The 23,974-nt window shown below is 35.7% G+C and overlaps 1 protein-coding gene across 1 annotated transcript in view; it reads left to right on the forward strand.

The window, feature by feature from the left end:
• Window positions 1-220: 220 nt before the first annotated feature.
• LOC150104758 (transmembrane protein 272-like) overlaps window positions 221-23,974 on the forward strand; it is a 61,310-nt gene continuing 37,556 nt past the window's right edge. The window contains exon 1 of the mRNA XM_090395931.1: window positions 221-433. Coding sequence (XP_090252057.1) covers window positions 413-433 — 21 coding nt within the window. The 5' untranslated portion in view covers window positions 221-412. The remainder of the gene's footprint in view (window positions 434-23,974) is intronic.

The raw sequence follows: 23,974 nt of genomic DNA on the forward strand, positions 1-23,974 counted from the left end.
CTCAGCTTTCTTATATTCAATTTGCTCCACAGGAAGGTTGCTTTGCTTACCAACACGAATTACAGTCACCCAGTTCTGCCGATATAGCAGCACTCGGTACTATTTAGCATCGACCTATTTGGCAAAAATATCCAAAACAGAGCGCAGTCTCCAAACCTTCCACCATTTACCAAACTATCTGTTGTTCTCCTTAACAAACGTTAAGTGATACCACCACACTCGTGCCGCTGGCATACACAAACGATTGGAATCCTCGTGCTGCCTTACGGTTGCTAAGGGAGTAGTCTTGACAGCGGTAGTACCTATACTTCGTCACGTGCTTCTTTTGCTGACGACAGCTGTGTTTTTAAGAGAAACAGAGTGAGAGATATATACATGTGTATTAGTGCTCGTCTGGAATTAACGACCAAGTATGGCCGAAGAGGATGCAAAAGTAAGTCTTAAAAAGATTGCATGTTATTCGGTGCCCTGTGCTAATATTAAGCATCTGTACTGCACATTCTTCAACTGTAAAGTCAATTCCATATGCTTGCTTCTTCCAGATGCTACACACTCTTCTCGCTTAAGCTTCTTGAATGTGAATTTTTATACCAGTCATTCAAACAGCATTTAAACAAAATAGAAAAGATATTTAATCGCATAGTTCCAATCAGAAAAGCTCACCAGCTAAAAAATGAAATTCAGAAAATTACTGAACTGCTCCAGTATTAACTGAACGATTCAGATTAGCCAGATTGTGCCGTTAGCAATATAACCGTAATTAACTGCACTTTTTGTGTAATTTGGCCAGAGAAAAACGGCTACAAGCAACACAAAATTCCGACGTGCAGTTTATGTTTACAGAAACAAGTCCCATAACAGGAGATATGCATGATGACACAAGATTTTATAAAACCACACCCTAAAATGTCGGTACTTCAAGATGTACCACTGCAGGGATGCGTTGGAACTGGTTAATAAGGTAAATAAATATCAACCGAAACAAATCTAGGAACTGACATATTTCCCGCAATCATCAAATACTCATAATCCTCAAATGCGATCTTCACATCAATCACATTCTCAAATGATTTTTAATGTTCGTTAACAGACCAACATACAATACGATGTGCCTCAGTTTTCATTTATCGGATGTCTGTACTGGGTGTCACATGAGTCATGTAAACACTGATATCTTTAAGGTTGAATGTGTTCTTCATATAACATTTACGGTGCCAGGCCCATGAACTTTGCTCTTGGATATTGGTCTCACAACGAGTGATCAAATCATCTACAACCTACAATTATTAAATGATATATAAAACAATAAATGTAATAAAACTTCTAACAACATTACTCATCCCTATCAGTAACAAATTTAATCTGTTCGCTAACATTCTTCACATGAACTACGCACGACGAAGAAACAACTTGAGAATGATCCCTGACCTCTTCGTGTTGTGATAATCACGGTCAATAACAAGTAGAGTAATGGCGACTTTTCCACACATTGCAGAAAAAAAAAGAAAAGAAATTTCTTGGAAATATCGAAAGTTTATTAGCTGTAAATGCAGCGCATAGGATTCTAAGTTATTCACATATTTAGAAAATAAGACGTGCGCATAACTACTGCAATTTTATAACTGAAGGAAAAAAAAATTTTTTTCCCTTGGAACACTAAAATATATCTCATGCAGAACCAGTTAACTACAGTACTAAATAATCATAATCCACGAAAGCATGTAATATCATTATGTAAATTATAACTTCTGAACGATTTTTCATTTACATCATCGTCATGCTGTTTTCGATATCAATTTTATTTATTACCTTTTATTATAATATTAGTAGCCGGCGTCTGTGGCAACATTTCTGGTATCATACTGCTAGACAGAAGAAAGACCGTTTTGAGTTCGATTCTAGTTACACACGAGAGAGAGTTTTTTACCAGGACTTTTTTACTCCTGCAAACTTGTTTTAAAATGCATTGTTTCAAAACTGTAAAATGCACTCTTCCGTGATGCTTTGAAAATTATCGATAGTCAGGGCTCAGCTATTGGTGACGGCTAAGGGTGGAGACGGCTTCCTACCGATTTCCTTTCCAAAAGTTAGGTGAGGGTAGAAGAGCTATACCTTCTTCCTTTGGGAAATAAAAGACACCAAATGATATTTTTGTTAGTAACTGATAGGATAAAATGAATGCAATTCTCAACCTGGAAGAGATGTTACTTTTTATAGATTCCTCTGTGGTGGTCATAATGGCACATGATTATTAGTGGAAACTTCTAATTATGTAAAGAACTGAGCAAATTTATTTCGAGCTATAGATAAATTAGTCAGTCTTAGACGAAGAAAGGATTTTGTTTTACAATCGAAATTCATGTTTTTCCCCCTTCAGTCAAAACGGAGACAATGAGATCTAAGAAAGAAAACATATAGAGACATCTAGCCTAATCCACCCTAGTTTTAATCAACATAAATCAATAGCAGCTTTTCCTGTGAGTTATAAACTGTCGAATAAAATAAAATCCGGGTGATAGTCGTATTTTGTTAGATCGTATTGTGTTTCTGAAAATTTCACTTCCATGCTAGATAGCTGCATCGTGCCTGCATTAACTGCACTGCCTCCTCTTTCATTCCATCTACTTCTGTCTTTTGGAATAGCCTTCGCCACTCTGCCTTCCCCAAAGATTACAACTGTCAGCAGTTCAAGTAAAATGTGAAAAAATTCCTTCTTTCTTCTATTCTTCTTGCCTACACATGGCACTAATATGCTATAGGTCTTGTGGCCTTTCGTGTGTGTAGATAATTGAAGGGAAACTATCGCCGAATACGAGTATACGAATAAGAATAAATAATTTTTTGTGTGGCGTAATTGGATTGCATTAAATCCACTATTGACTGCTAAAGCTATATTCTCCTTGTGATAAGGGAGGAAACTACAGACTTGGTACAGTCAGCGCAAGGTCTATTTTTTTCATTTCTGTATGTGCGTGTGTGTGTGGGGGGGATTTAGCCGAGCATCGTGTTATTTCGCATCCAAGTAAATATATATTTGTTGTTTATAATTATTAACTGACTTAAACACCGAGAAAAATATAAGATTTAATAAGATTTCACTACTAGTTTCATCGGAAATGCCGACTTCGTCAGGTGAATACAGTACCAGGGAGTAAACAACATCTTAAAAATATATTGTACTTTAGACAAACACAGAGTTTAGAACAAGTAGTAGTTATGTTTGAAATTAAGTCCGAGCATTAGTTCTGGTGTGAAGCACTTTGCGTGTGGATGATATCACGAGTACGCCAAAACTGGATTACAGCGCTATGTGAATCGGTCAGTCTGCAACTGAAAATTGCTGTTCAGATGGGTAGGGTCGAGAGCTATTTCTTTGGATTCCAAGATACGTCTTTCTATTTCATCGGAGCATTTATAGATGTTTGAAGTTAAGTTCCAGTCTATTTCATGTTGTCTCCTTCAACATTGGTATTGGCAGAGAATAAAACATGGCTGGATAGGGCACTAGCACGGATTCTATTGTAAGAAATGTAACGTTGGTGTTCTCCTAGGCGGGGAGAGAGAGAGAGAGAGAGAGAGAGAGAGAGAGAGAGAGAGAGAGAGAGAGAGAGAGAGAGAGAGAGAGAGAGAGAGAGAGAGAGATGGACTTTTCTATCTGGACATAATAAGGTTTGCCGCAACTGCAAATGATTTTGTATACTATACTCCTGGGAACCGAAGAAGATTACATTTTACTTTAGGTTGACTGAGGCAAGATCGGAGTTTTTGGAAAGGAGGAGAAATATATTTTAACATTAAATGTCCAGGATTTTCGCCAGTTTAGGAGAAAGTGAACTTATATACGGTAAGGAGATGTAGGCTGTGGGGTTTTAGTTATCTTCATTACTATGTCGATTACGTACGTTAAGACGATTATAGATACTTTTAGGAGAGTAACCGTTATTTACGAAAGTCCTTTTGAGGTAACTAAGTTTTTGTTGAAGTTCCTCTTCTTCTGACAACAAGGATCTCGCTCGATGAGCTGGTGTGGAAATAATTCCTATTTTTTGAGGTGGAGGGGTAGTGGTGAGACGAAGCATGTGGGTATCTATCGGTGTGTGCTGGCTTTCTAAAGATAGAAATCTTGAGACCCTCAGTTGTTCTAGTACGTTTCATATCTAGAAAAGCCAAAACACCATTAACTTCTGGTTCGGATGTGAAGTTTATGTTTTGATGAAAATTGTTTAAATGATCCAGAAAGGTTTGTAAGTTTTCTGGGCTCTTTGCTCCCAAATCAGGAAAATGTCTTTCATGTAACGCAGCCAGATTTTGGGTGGTTTCAGTGTCATTGAGGAAATAGCTTTTTCCTCAAAATCTTCCAGAAAAACGTTGGCTAGCACCGGAGACAACGGACTAGAGGTTAGCATATCCGCTCTCCGGCCAAGCGGTTGCGGGTTCGAATCTCGAGTAAGTATGGATGTTTGTGATTGTCTTCCACCTTCATACGCCCAAGTATAGATACACTCTCCTAATATGGACTGGGTCACCATGGGAGTAGTAGACCCACAACCTCTCTCAATGGGAGAGGCCTTCACCCTGCATTATGTAGAAAATAGGCTGTTCATCATCATCATATATTTTCATTAAACTTTGCGTTCGAAGAATTTAGTATCAATTTGGTGTTTCGCAAATTTCGTACTGTGTTTGTTCGTTTGAACGTTTTCCCATATAAGCAATAGCTAGTTTGCAAATGCTAGAAATTTCTGCACCATGAATGAATAATGTCTTTTGTGAAATGGCATGGGAATCAGTTTATTCTTAGTCATCACGTAAGCAAACAAGTGGAAGGAAATGATGGTGATTTCAAAACATAAATTAGCATACAGAATTTTGAGAATTTTTAGAAAACGAAATCCGCATGTACGAGTGTATGATTATATATCAGTTAGTTAAAAGGAAAGGCTGAATTTTAATTCTTCAACTAATTAAAATTAATTTAATTAGTTTAAACCTCGCCTCATTAAAAAAAATAATTGCACAAAATCTCGATGTATTGGCAATTATTTGTTTGTTTTTTATAACATCGATGCCTGTACAAAACTTAGATTTCAGCAAGATGATGATTATGCAATCCATAAAACCGGAACATGAGGAAAGTCTGAATCATGCATCAGACCACGTGAGGACACAGGTTGCTTAACGATCGGAACGTCAAAAATGAAAATTTAAGGACATGGTGTAATAAGTGTCGCTATTACTTGTTATTTATTTTTATATTTATTCCTTTCTTATTCTCACTATTCCATCTTACTATTGCATACTTAATTTATCTACCATTCGCACTACGAGAAGGATACTAGAAAATTTATTTGATAAGACTGCGCAACAGTATCTTTTAATTGGTATAAAACTCAGTAATACGGCTGGTTGATTTCTCTCTCTCTTTCTCTCTCTAACACAAATTCCTCCAGTAAAGTTTTACACAAACAGTCGTGGTCTATTTTGCACTTAACTATATGCTTCGGCTATCTTACTTGGTTTCCCGCTCTTAAGTTCGCTTTATTTAGGAACAGTGCATTGTAAAATAAACAATCAGGTGGCACTCTATTGACATGTAATTAAAACACATTTATTTACATACAAAAAACAAAGTACATTAAATAAGCGATAGGGAGGTTATTCTCTCTCTCTACCTATTCTTATATATGTTTGGTATAAAGAAACAAACTTTCTCTTTTCAATATTAAATGACTATACAATATAATTACTCTGTTACTTCTCTGCCTTAAAAAAATCAAATTGCCGAGACTAAATTACTCATAAAGAGATTAGCTAGCTATGGCAAGTTATCTTACAATTTTCATTCCAGTTAACAACAAATCAGAGTACTCTCTTATAGATATTTCTTATTACTATTTCTTATCAGTCCATCTATGACATATCTCCTAGATTACAAAAAGAATGTACATAAAAGGGTGTAACACTTACAGAGGCTCTTTGTCGCGACACCTTCCAAAAGTGCTGCATCAAAGTCACTATGATTTTTCGTTCATCTCAGGACTTAGGTTTCCACCTGGAGAGTCTTGTTTCGCCCCCTGAAACAAGACTCTCTGGATGGAATATCAGCAGGTATATCAGACTCTCTGGAAGGAATTTCAGCAATATTCTAAACGGATTGCTGAAACTTCAGGCTTGAAGATCACTCTATGGCTTTTGGTTTCAGTTAACTTCCCACAGCACTAGGACATCCGACCGGCACTTGGCATCGGCAGTTTTCCCAATTTTTTCCTCTGGCGTGGGTTCGCTGTAAAGTCTGGTCCTCTGGGTCCGACTGCTTCTGGTTCTCCGCCGACTGCCTCTGGCTCTCTTCGGTAACAGCGCTTCGCCTCTCCTGCTTCGGTAAATGGATCTCACCTCCCCTCTGTCAGCAACTAGACCTCGACTCTTCTCTCTCGGCAACTGGACCCGGACTCTCCTCTCGATGTTCGGCTCAGTCCCCTTTTATTTTCGCCTTCTCGGAACCTTGCACCAAGGGTTGTAAACCCCGAAGAAATCGGCAGTTCTCCTTGATCTTTTTGTTAAGGCCGACCCGTTCTTTCATCTCCTCCGTGCACTCTTTTTTCCTTGTCTTGTTGGGAAGCGGAAACTTCTCTGAAACAAGCGGATCTCTTTGATACTAACTTTGAAGGTGTTCATGCGGAGAGCTCGCAAACAACTTTCTCACACCCTTAATCGTAAACAACTTTCTTGTGCTCTTATACATAACTATTATACAAAATATATCTTATACATAACTTATACAAAGTTCTGATGGCAAAGCATTGCCTTTGTTTTTGATATTCTAGAAACTTTAGTTAAAACAGTAATTACAGACAATTCCCATAGCGTTATTTACAAAAATCTTTAACATAAAATACATATAGACAAACAAGGTTATTTTTGTAACAGTTCTCATGGGACTTGATCTCTGTAAAAATCTTTGTAAAGCGCTTTGGTATTTCCAAGCTACATCGAGTTTTACAATGGTATCTATTATATTTAAATAACTTGTGGATATGATTTTGAGAAAACGAAGTTACAAAGTATTAGTATCACAAAGTCCGACGTGTAGTTAACTGCAGTGATTATTATTATTAAGTTTAATTTTATCTATGAGTATCTTAATATAATTTTTGTGTGATTAAGTATACCTGTTATACCAGTTAAAACGATTTAATGACTGAAGTTACATAACACAAACTGAAATGTAGCAAGTGTATATATACCATCTTAGATACAGACACATATGCTTCAAGTCTTGGCATCAAAACTCGAAAAACCTGCACAATCCAAGTGAATTTTAATCAGGATTTGTGTTAATAGCAGAGCAAAGGAGGAAAGATACAGTTAAAATGATTGCTAAAATGATAAATTACGTGTCGAACTGGTATTCTAGGGAAGGATAAGTTTGTCAGAGATACTTTCTGAATCAGTATTATAGTTGCAGAGTTATTATTTTATTGTAACGAAGAATTATACTGACTTGGTTGGCAGAATGAAATGCGCCCTTTTCTCCAACAGGCTATGTGTTCGACTCTAACTATGGCATTAATGTATGTGAAAATCTTCAGATGTTGGAGGTGATGGCATGTTAGACTAGTGTTATGATTCATCACAGAATGGCAATTTTTTTCCTCCCTGAAACTACGGCTTTTCATCCCGGTTAACAGATACTGGCATAAGGTTACATTCGTTTAACAGATATACCGTGTGCTGACAAGTTCTGATAATCCCATTGGAAGAATTGAGGTAGAACCTTGTAACTTACACATTATTCTACATATTCCCCACCAAGTGTTATACACTGTTACAACGTTGCTGCATCATTTACAATCCTATAAGGAAAACAAAAAGTCTTTCCCTTGTTGCACAAACCAATCCTTTTTGCTCTAAGTATTTATCAGAACTTTTCAGCCCCCCGCTCGTAATACACTGGCTTCATACTCTTAGGTGTTCCTGCCGTAATTCCAATAAACCAATCAAATGATGAGACTTCAAACACTTCAGTAAGTGGAGTCTCATCATTTGAGCTTTAAAAAAAAGCTCCATGTTTGACCTGTATACCAGATTATTATCGCCAGAGTTGAGTGAGTGGACGGCACTTCAGCTCTCCAACCAGCACATAATGAAGTCTGAATCCCACTGCAGACACAGATGTGTGTGTGTGTGTGTGTGGTTTCTTTAGGTGATAAATGAATTTTATCAAGGACTGTCAGACCATCATTACGTTTACTGTAGGGATGAAGCAGCTTGAAAAGTTTCCATGTTTGTCTCTAAAGGAGGATAAGGGATTATCCAACGTATATTCGATAAATGATAATTAATGTATGATAGATTTACCAACTTTAGTGGATGGAATTCACATAAAATTTGGAAATGGTGCGAATTAATTCAATGGAAAAAAATCAATGGAAAAAATCGATCACATACATTGCTGCCAATGCAGAAATACCTCGCCTTTTGTAATAAATTTTGGAGAACCATGACAGTTTGCGAGCTAACCATATGAGCCATCAAATGGTGAATTCTGCGAGTCGCTGAAAGATGGTATCAATAATAACAAGGCTGTGTGAAATGATTCCAAAGTATTGTATTTATTATTATTATTATTATTATTCGTGACACCTCCAAGGAGTCCGAAGACTCATCGCGGGAGGCCACCTAGTGTACAACTAGTGTATTTCCACGACTATTTCGCTTTTATTCCCAGTCAACCCCTGGCTTAGTGTTTAGGCAGTTGCATTCATGGTTTCGGATGCAAGTTTAAGATTAAATTAAACTACTTAAATCTAATTTGTTTCAGGAAGTTGAAAAAATTCTAATCTCCAATGTTACTTTTATTGTCTCCTATGTTTTGCATTCATATAATAAAAAAAGTTTAAAACGATATACAGAATTTCTCTGTTATTTAACTTTGTCAGAAATCAGCTTCGCTTACAAGTAAGATGAAGCATAATATTAAGGTACGATGGAAGTTAGTGTTGTAGGAGTCTAAAAGTTTATGTGGAATTTTCACATCAGGGTCGTCGCTATTTTTGTTACTGTGAAATGCTTAAAATAGAAGAGACGCTTCTTCTTTGCTCTCAGTGAGAAACCAACGTACCGTTCCTCCCCTTCTTTCCGGATTGCAGAAGAAAAAGAGGCCTTGTGATTATTCCACATAAAAATGCACAGTATTCGAGATCACCCTAATTATTTAACATGTTAATATGATATTATATTGTTCTTTTTGAATAATTCCAGTAATAATTAAATAAAGTCAGAATTTTAATAAATAAAAATAGCGAAATATTAATATACAACATATCAAAAATTAGCAGAGGTCCGCGAAGCATGTATTTGCTGTCATATCAGTATCTAAACCGCAACTGCATTCTTCGAATATCAATTTATAACAAAAATGCCTCCTAAAATCGAGTGAGGGCCTATATGAGAAAAGTTCAACGAAATGTGCCTTAAAATGTACAGCTATAAACGCATCTCTAAACATATAGCCAGCTACAGTTGTACTTGACGTTATGCATATTTAAACTACGGCCTTCCAATGGGTTCTAATCTTATTTATGAACATTTTTCAAATAAAAGACAAACTGGCCGTAGAATATATACATAATAAAGTGACCCTTGGTCTAAATCTTTTATGATTACCACACACGAAAAGTTGTAAACCTATTATAGGGGATTGGTAATGTACTATAGCAATGAATGTACTAACAGTAACTGTTATAAATATTGCTACAAATATTAGAAATACTAGTATAAATATAAATATTATAAGTATACTATTTAAATATGCATACCAGTAGGTCAAGTAGGATAAAAGTTAGATAATCTGGAAATCCTGTAGTAAATCCAGCCTAAACAAGAAACCGTTTTTCAAGTTACTTCAGGCCTCAACAAATGGTGTTATGAACCTACAACAGATGATGAAATTCATCTACAACCTAAAAGAATTCCCAGATATCCATGTACAAGGTAGAATTCACAGCCAGTTGGGTATGCTATCCGTTTTACAGGAATTAAGACATAGGTAATTAAAACAAAATAATACTCTCCCTAACAAGACTAAGCCAACTAAGTGAGCGAGGTATTCTTTTAATTGCCTACGTCCTCCAGTCAAAACTAATGCCATACCAAGTATCTAACTTTTTTCTCTCTTCCTCCCCGCCTGCTTTTCTCCACTTTACTCCATTCTTCTGATCAAATTATCAGGTAAACGTTTCTAGTATGCTTATGCCTTTTGCAACAAGTAAAGGCATAATAGATTTGCTTTATCAATTTATCTTTATACATATGAAAAATTTTTATGAAATTTGGTGTTTGGGATATATACTAAGTATTGATCCATCTCAGTTTTGATTAAAATCAGATCATTTTAACAAAATTATGCTAAATAAATTATTATTATTATTATTATATATAGGCATCTCCATGGAAGACTCATAGCGGGAAGTCAATATTCTGGTTCATAATAATATACTGTATTTCTAATGCAAATATTTGGCATATATACAATTGAAGCATGGAGTGAATATGACGAATTAATAGACCCTTAGAAAGGAAAGTCATTCGTTCACGAACCGACTGAATAAATGAACTTTCATCATTAATGTTTGGAGCAAACTGTCAGGGTGGTCGTGTGAGCAACAAACGAAGCTCTTTTCATTGCTATTCTTCACAAGTTGGGATACTAATAATAACAGCATGTGTTTAATAAATTTAAGAGTTGGTGATTTAATTAATTAATATAACTATTTATTATATCATAATAATTATATAGAAAACCAAAAAAGTTGATATTATATCGGATACATTTTGTTATAACGGAGTGTTATTTTGCTTTAAAATAAATTATGTGTTATGTGCTATCACATTTCGTCTATTCATGTCGGCAAGGAATGCACCGAACTGTGGCAGCGGCAAAATGTCGAAACCAACAGGCAGAGGAACTTCGGGTAATACAGAATATCATTTTACACACAAAATAACATTCCGTACCAGCCTAAGTTACTCTGTTCAAAAAAAAAAAAAAAAAAAGTTATGGCAAAATGATTCCCCCCATCTTCGAAGGAAGCAGGAAACTCTTCTCCAGATACCAAACACTGAAATTTTTAAGTCACATCTTAGAAGGAGAATGGCTTAACGTCAAGCGACGAAAATTATCACCCATGTAAAGACACTACAAACAGCCATGCTCCCCTCCCTCCCATTTGAACCCACGGCCTGCTGATGGCAGAGCTTAAGCTCTATGCAGTCGGCTAACCAAGCCGGAAACAACCTCCTAACAAAATCAAACTGATTTTAACGCGAATATTACTTATTTGTAATCATCGTGATTGTTTGCATATTAGCTATTCTTATAAAATAACTTTCTTACAATCGAGCTCCCTTCTCTAGTCATTTTGAAAACATTTTGAACGCTGTGTTCAACCCAAAAAGTGAGACCCAAGTTCAAACCAAAATCAAGCTCAATGGAAGATTCTAGCTTTGCAAATCGATTTCGTTGAGCTTCGAAGGTAGGCTAATTTTTCTGTTTTTCTATAATATAATATCTCCGACTTTTCTAATACAAGTAGACTAACCTTCAGGAACAAAACAGACGGACAGACATAACATTGAAAAGCCGTTATCTTAGTTGCCAGGAAACTAATCTAACCGAAAATATTATTCAGATCAAACTTGGAATGAACGTCATGTTAATAGTAAACGATTGGCAGCGTCCATAGCAAGTTTTCAATACATGTTGAAGAGTATTTTTTATGATATTTACCGCCTTCATATAATATCTTGGAGATCCATAAACGCGTATATCAAACATTGTCCATATTTCTTTTATTAATTTATTTACCTGATTAAGTTTCATACATTCTCATGTCTCCAGATGGGTTTTGTGTATTTCGTTTCATATCCTATAAAAGCGCCAACTATTCCTATACTTGATACAAAGAATTACATCCACAACTGTGTGGACCGTCAATTATTCTACATTATTATTACTCTGAAAAGAATATCAAAATAATAACTAACAGTTTTCCTGCATATACTTGATCAGTCTGGTTTCTGTCGTGTATGATGCGTCATCGTTGCTCTATTCCAGGCAGAGATAAAACTTAGATTAAATGTGGAAGTACTCTCAAAATAACTTGAGCAAAGTGTCGAGATAATCTCTGGTCAAGTCAAAAATTTGAAAGATGCATATGAAACCTTGAACACTGTGGAAGTTCAAAAGTCTGATAGGAAACGGAAGAAAAAAAAAAGAACAAACTTCAAATAAGCATATCAAATTATCAGAAACATTTAAACATACGTTTCAAACCAATATATCCAGCTTAAGTGTTTTAGCACCTCAGTAAATAATTTTATGTTAAATTAATAAGAACATTTAGAAGCACAAACTTGAAAAGAAATTAATGTAATGTGAAGTGGATAATTTTCTTCTCATTAGGAAAGAAAGTTTTTTTCCCTAACACTCTGTGTTTATTTTCTTTTATAATTTGTGTTTAATGCATTTTTTGCAAGTCACGCAACCTGCTTATCAAACAGTCACTTGATGAATCACGCATCGAAGTTGCCTATTTCAAACAGCAGTTGGTACTCAATCCACACATCCGTTTTGTATAACTTTTTATTTCATAAAGGAGAGTTATATGAGCATACTCTGCCACATTAGCTCTCTCATCTCAAACAATTCATCGGAATAATCAGGTCTAGAGGTCTCAGTAGTTTTAATCATCACGTTGTCTACCAACAAGGAATACACTGAAAGATGGAGACACTTATAGTCAAACCAGGAAGAAATAGTCACCGTACTTACATTACAACTGGACATAAGCAACAGTGTGTAATTATCATCTCCAAGACATCCCACAATACGGCGAATCTTAAAGCCTAGTACAGATGAGTGTGCGTGTATTACATACATGCATTACAAAGAGTGTGTGTGGATGCGAGTATGTGTATAGCGAGCGAGCGAGCACACATGCAGATGTTCAAGATCAGCTATCAGACCTTGAACACTGTGTAAGTTCAAAAGTCTGAGAGGAAACGGAAGAAAAAAGAACAAACTTGTCGAATAGGAGTTTAACAAAATGCTCTATATCACTAACCAATTCATGCAAATTACTTCAAATGAAAATATGGAGAATTACGTTGAGTGTAAGATCTTTTCACCCTACGAATGATATCTCCTGAATTGGAATTAATAACAATACCACTAAATGAAAGCTACTCGATTTTGTTTCTTTTTAAAACTTTCTTACACGCTTTTCTTTTCAATAGACTATTCAAAGAAAGAAAGTTAAATGAGAATTTTATCCTGCTCAAAACTAAATGGTGATCACTTTCAGTTTCAACAATCCTGTATACTCATGTCCTGAACCAGCATGCAGATATTGATATTCACAATAACATAGCCAATGGGATTTTCCTATTTCTCGTGTCTTCTCTCCGTGTGTAATTTGCAACTGTTTTTGCTGGAACATTGTGTTAATAACAGGCACTTACCATTCATTCCTACTCTGCTGTTTACATCTCCAACAAGCACCAACTTTCGTTTTTATATCAGCTGGAACATTGAGTCGAAAATCTTTTTCACTGCTTCCTTAGAACTATCTGTGAGACCACAGGTACAAATATTGTCCAAATTCCTATTTTGAAATGTGCTCACACCGCTCTGCTTGAAACTTCCTGCTAATCGAGTTAATCATCGTCTTTAGTGTTGAATGCTCTAGTTCTTTCTTCATTTCTCTGATCACTGTTGCACGAATATAACATCTTATATTTGTTATTTAACAAGTTATTTAAATATTAATTTACATTTATTAATGCGCATTTTCATTTTAATAATACAATTCAAACCGATAAAATAAAAATTATTTTTGACAAACTATAAAATATTAATTTTAATTCTTAATTTATGTTCGTTGTTTAGATAACGAATCTTCGTTTAAACAATGTTAATTTGAGATCGTTTGTTCAAGTTGTAAATACAGGTGCTGAAGTTGGATTTATAAGTATAAAAAATAATTTTTCAAATATTTCACATATATGAGAAAGGCTGCCATTATTCCGAAGTTGAGAAACAATGATGTAGAGAACAAAGCACTTTAACGTGTTTCAGTGAAATTCATGAGATGGGGAAAAAATAAAATTAAAAAAAAAACCCCGCAAGAACAGTTTTATTTAACAGTCTTTCAAATTTATTACTCTAGACCTTGAAAATATCTATATTATCAGTTTTTTATATCACTTTATCATATTCCGATTCCTTTTACAAAACTCTTTTCTCAACATTCTACAATAATAATTGAAGCTGATTGCTATTTAGCAATCTATACTGCATTTTGAAGAAAAGTGAAAGAGGAAAAAGTAACGCTAAAGCTTTTCAGTAATACGCTGAAGTGAAACACGTGGCCAGAACTGTACACGCATCATCGCTCATTGCGTGCAAGCCACTAGAACAAACTATAAGCAGTAAACAGGCCAGGTTTACGTACAGTTCTTACCTACAAAGTGTATCAAAAAACAGCAAAACGGTGAGTAACTGAACGAATATACGTAGAAGAAAATTAATGTCTAGATTTCTTTTTACTTTATTGCGTGTGTTTCTAGATACTTTAGATGTCTTATGTAATTCTGCTGAGCAGAAGACTTTAATCAGTGTAGTTACACGTTGCAAGGCAGCATAACACTGGGGGATGTTGTGTCCTAATTCTGACGCGGTGAATGAAACCGCGGAAGATGTTTAAATACGGAAGGTATTTAAAAATAAAGTTGTGAAAAAAATCTTCAGAGGAATACTGTAGCTAATGGAAGAACTCAAAATCTTTGGGTTATTTTTAATTACAGTCGGAGTAACAATATCAGAATCGCATCTATAATCTCTTCAAAATGTGTTGTTACGTATTGCAGTATGATTTCTCGATAAGTCCGTCAGTAGAAGAAAAAGGTACATTTTAATTTCATTATTTAAAATTCGCACCCGCAAAGGTAATCAGTGATTTTCAAATTGAGTACTGTAGGGAGTCACTGAACCATCTAATTACAATAATCATTAGGGCTAGCACAACTTTAAGTCGAAAATTATCGATCCACCACTTTTAATCGACAAAAGTGCGAAGGACATAGACTGCTAATTTATACTGCCACATTTAATAATAATCAGAACACTTTGAAAACCGACTTCAAAAAAAAAACAACTTTTTTTTTCATCTTCATCCTGCTCCACGTGCACCTCTACAAGTCCCGTTGTTATAAACTAATTTAGACCAAATTTTGAAAATATATCTTTCTTATACTGCTGAAGGTTCTAGAATAAACTCGGCCAATTGATACTAAATGAAGGGAGGTTTGTGGACAGGTGTGTGGGGGGAGGGGGAGGGGGGGAATCACTTCCTTAAATAGATACTTGCACAAGTTGCATCGTTCAACCAATTTTACCTAATGTGAATGACATCGGTTTCTAACACTGGTTAAGGTTATTTGAAAAATTCAGCCCAAAAAAGGAAAGAGGGATTATAAGGGGGGAGGGGTCACTTTCTCCGCAAATTTTATAGGCTGCACCCTTCAACCGTTTTCGATTATATTTGATTGTTATTGCGAAATTGACATAGTATCTTTACAATTTCGTACAAAGGACCAAGAAAGTAAAATACCAACCAACGATATTGACTACAGTTCGTATCATTCACCTGATTTCTCAACTGTTTAACTCACCTCGTCTAAAAATCAACTGTATTTTATTTTTTTTAAAAAAATCGTATGTGACAAACTGAGAAAGTAAAGAGGAAGATTGCTCGCAATTTAGAAGTAGCTGTGAACATTACAGTTTTATAATTGAGAATAAAAAGTATCCTCTGAAACTCCAGATGTAATATACAGAAATACCAATAATAAGACTGCTGATAAGAATATCAGTAAAAGCAGTAAATTGCAGCCCATACTGGCTTTCTCACTTCGGCGCTCACGTTTCGTGTATGAGATATTACTATAGAATACGAATTACCTGTGCAATTGAATAATATCAGTAAGATGGATGTTAAAAAGAGTGCTAAGAAATTAATTGCGATACAATAGAGATATTCATTGGTGATGATAGAAGTTTGGTGGGTTAACAAAGTAGAATAAAAATGCTGCAATGCTTTTTATGCTTGATTTTTTTCTGTATTAATTTTAATATTAATTTTATTATTAATTCGTATTAATTTTAATAGCTTTCGTATAATAATTTAGAATACTTTGTTTTACCATTATCGCGTATATTCTACTATACGGCATATAAAAATAATATCAGTAAACCCGTAAATTGAAGTCAACTTCTTGTTGTCTCACTCCGGCGCTCACTTCCTCATGTATGAGATATTTCATTATGTATAACATAATCCCTGTATGACATGAATGATCTGCACAACTGAACGAAGGGGAATTTGAAATATAGCTAGGAAAGAACAGTGTAAGAAGGTAATTTCGATACAACAGTGGTGGTCCACTGGAAAAATAGCGAGGATACTAGAAACGTTGGTGGTCAGCAAAACAGAATTTAAAATAAAATGTTACAATGCTTGTTTTCCTTTCTTTATTGCTTATCTTAATAGAGTTTGTATAATAATTTAGAATATTTTTACAATTATTGCTTACATTAATTTACCGGTCTGGTTGACCGAGTGGTTAGCGTATCCGCTCTTCAGCCAAAAGACTGCGGGTTCGAATCCCGCCGTGGGCATGGATGTTGTAATTGTCTGTGAAAGTAGTGGCAGTCGGCGGTAGATGGCGTCGGTGTTAGATGATGAAGGTTGGTGGAGTAGTGAGACAAAGCGTTGTAGAGTAGATGCCCTCCCTCGATGAGTCTTTGGACTCCCTGGAAGTGTGATGTAATAATAATATTGCTGTTTTACTTATCCATTATTTATATACTATCTTTCAATATTAATTATTTAATTATTAAAATGCATAAGTATAATAATCTTTAATTAATTTCATAGTATTAAGTCGGATTCGTTTCTAAGGATCTTGGAATAATTATCGTTGCTGCACACAAACAGTTTCTACAAAGGTTCAGTAGATGAGGTTACTGAAAATTAAGACGATCGATTTTTGAGTTTGCCGTTAAATGACTTCCTACTTTTGCTGTAAAGATGGCTCTTTTGCTGGCAAAATGCCTAGAGCTGAACACGTGTCTCCATGCCAAAGCATCGCTCATAGTACATATGTTTATTAGCAGCAACAGGTAAATGTTTAAATCCGACTTTATTGTTTATTTTCTGCGTGCCTGTAGCGATATAGAAATTATAAGAGTGAAGATTGCTATTTTTGAAATCAGCGATCATGGTAAACAGGTTTGTTTTACAAATTAGTGCAATACAATACGAGTTCAGCAATTTTTTTTTTCTTTTTCTTAAGTATTAAATAAGTTAATAAAACTCTACTATACAATAATACACGTCCCTTCTTGTTAAGATAAAATTCAGAAAAAATTATAAAGTGCAACAAGGCAAATTTTTTTTTAAATGACCTTTTTAATATCAACTATAGGAATAAAAAAAATACTATTCATCTACTCTTTTTTCTGAAATAGCTGCAAAATGATGTAAATCATAATTTTATAATGTTTTACACTCGAAGAAGTCTATTTTAAATTTCGTCGTGTGTATGTTATATGAGCATATTACAGTAATATTTTATTGTGTGTGTATTTTCTCATGATTTTATATTATTATATTAAAAAGTGGTTTGCTTGATCTTGATATTTTAGTTGACGTTTTGGGTGAAATATCACGCATTCATCGGAAGAAATTAATACCCTGCATAAACTTTGCAGGGTATTAATAACAGAAAGAAGCACAGAGTGAATTACACTATTAATAGATTCTAAAATGTTCTATTTGCGTTATTATATTCATTGTTTCTAATTGCTGGAACATTTCTACACAGATGAAAGCATTATTGGATCTGCAAAAGCATAGTCTGAATTGAGCTTTATATTTGTGTCCATTTTAGGACGTCTTATGATGCCTCTGTGTATTTAAAATTACGGAAGATATAAAATTTTGTTGTTCTTTTTTCAGTGCATATTGAATTCCCATGATGACTGATGTTATGATTTATTAGAGGAACAGAGCTATAGAATTCATTATTTTATATTCCACATCATTAGGATGTTGTTCTGCACTGTCTTTTGTGGTCTGTTTTAGACAAGGTAACGTGTCAGTGGACGTTGTTCAGAAGAACCTGTTTTGCTTTAGGAAAACGTAGGAAAGCGCGATATTGTGCAAAAAGGATTGAAGGCAGTTCTAATTTTAAGGCTTCTGCTAAGGCCTATTAAGGCGAAACTGTTCCACCGTAAGGTAAATTGATGTAACCTTATATTTCTTCATTCGATACAAGATTCATTCCTATATAAAAGGATCTTATCATGTGAAGCAAGCATTTTTTTTTTGCCTAGTATCCATGTCATATTCATCACTGTTTTTTATATTTTGATAAACGGAGTGGATGGTGTCTCTCTCTCTTACCTAAAAGCCGTAGGTTCAAATCCCGCTTCATGAATGTTTAGGAAGTGAATTATGTTTATCGCCCAGTGTGTGACTACGAACCTTCTCTTAATTCTTTGAAGTTCCCTGAAGTATCTTGAAAAATCACTATAGTGCTTTTTCAAGATATAAACAGAATAAAGACAAGAAATAAAGTCATCTGGCTTTTTTTTATTAGAAGCAAACATTTTATGTAAATTTGTGACGTGATAGCAGAAGTGTGTGGGTGGGGGGACATTAAAGTCTGTGGCAGAGAGCGGGAAAAGAATCCAAAAGTCAAAATCTCTGGGAAAAAAGTTTTCTATTATTTTAAGGTGAACCACTTTCCAAAACAGTCTCATTCGTAGTGTTATATTCTTCAGGATAACGCCGAGGAGGCTAAACCGTTTAGCAGAGTATATCATGTCTATTAAATGCGCGACTTCAGCCAATTTGTCTGGTATGTGTGTGGGAAGAAGGAAGATTTTCTCTTCAGGAAGAAATATACTGTCGTCTACATATGATACCAGTTTCTACTGGAAGGAGAGTTTCCCTCTTACTGGAAACATTTCTCTTTTTTGGGGGGGGGGGATTTTTTGGAAAAATCCCAGTTTCATCCCGAAAATTGGAATGAAAATCCTGCCACATCCATATGAGACATGCTAACCCACATCTTCAGTTGCAAATTCCTAATAAATGTTCTTCGCATACTAGATGGGATTCGAATCGATCTTTCCAAGTTAAGGGCATTGTTGATATCGACTGAGCTACAGATGCGCTGTTACTTAGTACCACACTACTATTTTTTAAAGGTGATTCCCCATCCCGTTATAAACTTTAAAGGCATATTCTATACTCTTCAAAACCAATAAAAAAGGTCCCAAGTAACCATGACCCCGGAAATCTCCCATTTTCGATATAAAGCCTTTTGTTGTATCAGATCGAACGTCGAAAACAGGACATGCAGATAGAAGGCAAAATATCCAGAAATAAGCATAAATTCCTTAGTGAGCAAAGGAAACACTGTACAATGAAAACATACCTTACAGCAAGTATTCAAAATGACCTCCATTTGTCAAGAATACAGCTGTTGAGACGTCTCGTCATTGACAGTCGCACGCGCTAGAAAGTCCCTGCATGGTATCTGAGGAGTGCAATCATGCATTTCTCGCTAGGGTAGAATACAAACAAATGATTTCAAATGGCCCCACAAATAAAAATCCAAAGGATTGAGGTGAGATGACCAAAGCTGGCTATGTAGCTGGTCAACCGTGACATTTATATCATTCAGGAAATCTTTGATCAAGATAGGCTCGGACCTCATGACTGAAGTGAGGTAGAGCTACGTCATGTTTCTCCTACATGCCAAAAGAGGGAGGAACATCACGTAGCGCTATCAAGCGCATCATGAAACATGTTTTCTGGCAGGTTTTGAGAGAAGTTAAAGTACAAAGTTCCAGTTTGCCAAAACATACAGTTCTATTAATCTGTCTTCAAAGATACCTACCCACCTACCATTTAAGGTCGTTGTGTTCCTTACGCTGCAACTTTTAAGAGGCCCTCCTCTACTGAGTAAATTTTAGGAAATCTACATTGAGACAGAGGCCATCCTTTGTAATGTGAGGCCCTATGCTGTGGCTTGTTTAGCTTATGCATGACTCCTGCCCGGATAGATACCCATACGTTGAGAATTACTGCTGATGTCTTGAATAATTAACTGCATGTGGATTTAAATTGGCCTACATGTGATTGCTACGATAATTGAAAATACTATCTTGAGTGAACGCTGTCTTGTCTGTGAAAAAGCATGCAAAAGAGGAATCGCTGGTCCTGCATACGAAAATTACACGTAGAAGCCACTGACAAAATATCAATCGACGAAAATGACGTCTAATAAAACTGCTTGAACCCGCTGTAAATGGTATAGGATAAGCTGATTTTTATGGACGACCCACCATACAAGTGGCTGAGAAATCTCTTCCACTGACACCCTACATATGCTAGAGCGTGGAAACGGTGCAAACTAGATGCAGTGTGTTTTCCTCGTGTTTCGGTACCTTGATGGTTCTTCGTCCTTTCCTTCATTTCGCGGTGAAAAAAATGTGCCTGTCACAAAGGTGGTGACGAAAATGAGTGAACATTTGAGAGCATGATTTAGTGAAGACCTCCTGATAAAGACGACGTGTTTCTGTTAGCACGTCCATAATAAAAGTGCATATCAGCCAATTCAGGGAAAGCGAACTTGCACTCCATTGTAAAACTGAAACAAATAGCAAACGCTACTTACTGAGGGCGAACCTATTAGACCGAACGCAAATTTAAGCAGTCTTGCATGTGATTCTGGCTACTTACGATCACCTGATTCATCGTGCTGCATGTATCCGTTTTGCATGTTGTCAATGTTCGTGCTTCCGCTACAAAGGGTTGTATCTGAAATGACGAAGTTTCCGGAATCATATTCATAAGGACCGTTTTCATAAAAAAAAGGGGGGTGGGATCATCCTATATAGTAGTTCTGTGAATCCATCCGAGCTGGAATCCAGAATTACTAGAAATGAAATGGACTTACGGATATTTGCCTACTAAAAATAAATAAATAAATAAATAAACTACAAGAAATTAATACTATAACACCATAATATACTTTACTAATATAATATACTAATATACTACTATAATATAATACTACATTTGTGTCCAACACTTTTGGGTATAAAAGCAATATTTGAAATAATACATATATTTTGCGCGCATTTTATTGTCCTTTTCTTTTTCGCAGATACCCTCTTCTCCAGTTTGGGATATGGATCCAAGAATATACATCAGTGGATTTGTTAACATTTTGAATATTTTTAATGTTCACGAATGTAAAAATTAAATCAGGAGCAACTTTTTACTACTGTTGTTGTACAACAATATCAGTGAGGCAAATAGGATGTTTTTGGTTGTATATTCGTGATATCGTTTTAAAAAAAAAACTGGGGTTCCAAAATGGTACACTATTCACAATACACATGAAGGCACCAATTCATATCTTATTTCTGGTTATAGATATTTTTAATTTCAATCGAGAAAAAAGTTTACTTCCAAGTGAATAAATGACAACAACGATCATCTAAATAGAACACAATCAATTCGTCTGTCAGAATGACTAGCCGATGGTGTATTCGCTCTCGAAATAACAGGCTGTGTATTCGAATTCCAGAGTACGCACCGATGTCTTTAAGTGAGAGATTAATCCCATCACTCGGTGTAAGACCACAATTCTACTTACTGGAGGTTTCAAGAAATTCCATGTTATGGGTCTTGGAGCAAAGCAGCGTTTCTGAATTATTATTATTATTTGCGGCATCTCCATGGAGTCCGGAGACTCACTGCGGGAGACCGAAATCAACCATCATACACATAAATCCTATCATACCTCTCCTTTAATCCATTCCCCATTAAAGAACTAGCAACCAATTCTGGCAATGCATTCCATCCACCAATCTCCACGCAAAAAATCTGGTCCGCACACTCCTACTAGACACACTTTTACAAAACTTCCACAGATGGCCCCTAGCTCTCTAACTATTTGTCGTACATGGAAAAATTTCGCGTGCATAAATTTTATACAACCCCTTTAATATCATCTTCCCCCCTTTTTCCGCCTGTCAACTGAACTTTGTAACCCACAACCTTCAACCTATCCTCGTAGGGAGTATTCCTGTCACCTGTCTCTGAATCTTTTCGATCACCTCCTAGTCCCCAAGAAACCAAGTTGACCAAATCTCTACACATTAGTAAGATGTGGCCGAATAAAGAGGGATAATAACTTCCCTATCTTAACTTGTTAGAGTTTTTTCAACATCCAAGTAATCCTTTGACTATTTAACCACCTTTTGCAATATTCCCTCTGAAGTTTAACTCTTTATCTACCATTATCCCCAAGTCCCTAGCCTCATCAAAATCCTGCAATCCAATACCATCAATATGATACACCACATTCAATCCTTTTCAACCAGAAGTGCGTAACCATAACCTTATATTTTGCAACATTAAATTCCTATTCTTCCCATTCGGCCCTTAGGACGGGTGAGTACCCCCCCCTCCCAGTCAGGAGCTTACGACGAATTAATGCAGCTGGTTCGTCACTTCTCTGCTGCATCCCCTTAGGGTGATATTCATGACTGTAATCCATGTGTGTTTACGGGGACAGTTTGACTGTTCTGGGGGGGGACGAAAAACCCGAGTTTCCGGGTGAAAAAACTTTGCCTTCGTATGAGACCGAATAACTCACTTTTTGTCGAAAGAGACCAGATAAAGATTCCTCACGTCACTGAATCGAACCCAGGTTTTTCCGACCAAAAGGCTTCGTCTGTATCGACTGAGCTACGGAGGCTCTAACATTAAATTGACAATCATTATTCTTTGCCCACAGTGCCAATTTATTTAAATTATCCTCCAAGATATCTACATCACCTTTATCAACTATTGCTCCCCCCAGTTTTGCATCATCAACAAACAATTGAATATCCCCTCTCAAATCTTTCCCTATGTCACTGATATAAAAATTAAAGCATACTGGCCCTAGTACCGAACCCTGAGGTACTCCACTAGTCACGATAATACCACTGTCACCAATTATCTAATCCATAGTACCAATGAATAACAGATTTACAAACTTTCGTGGGAATTCACATAAAAATTACTTTAAATTTGAAATTGATTAAGTTTTTACTGTTAAGGAATATAATTGTGTCCTTCATGTTAATATTAATATTCACAACTTTTGCTTGTGTACTCTAATTTTAATTGTTTCATACTTTTCTTGTTCTAATCTGTATGTACTAAATTTTATTTTTTGCTCGTTCGTGAAGAAGGACATTCCAAATGCTGAGTACAGCAGTGTTCGCTAGCCATGAGGCACCCTATGGGTACCCTTTGTTAGTAAAATGCGGTAAAAAGTCTAGTCGCGGAAGCGTGATTGCATTCAGCCTACCTAAACATAAATCAAAGAAACATCTACGAGTATGACACTGCAGGAAGAACAAGTTGCAAATCTGGGAACAAAAGCAAAAACTGGTTGGTTATTATAATGGTGTTCACGGCGTACAAATATATATTACATGCAAGATATTATTCTTGTAACAGATTGGAACTATTCAAAGAAAACACTGTTCTACTTACTGAGAAGGGATTTAATTGCCTGGTATAGTGGTATCGTTACAAGTATATTGTTTCCTATTATAAACTGATGTTTTTTTCCTTAATCATTCCTACACACGAGAGGTATTTTGTCAGAGTTTGTTTGTAACATCCTTTATACTTGAATTCAACTGTAAAGGATGTTATGATACCCTTAACAGAAGTGGGAGGGAATTATGACGATTGCATATTCTTTCTAATAGCAGCACTAAAAGAATTCCTCATTCTGTTGCTAAATTCCTTGTTAAAATCTGTGCAATAAT

The sequence above is a fragment of the Typopeltis vanoorti genome, chromosome 7 (assembly GCF_054136105.1).
Source record: "Typopeltis vanoorti isolate ZY-2024b chromosome 7, IOZ_Tvanoo_1.0, whole genome shotgun sequence".
NCBI lineage: Eukaryota > Metazoa > Arthropoda > Arachnida > Uropygi > Thelyphonidae > Typopeltis > Typopeltis vanoorti.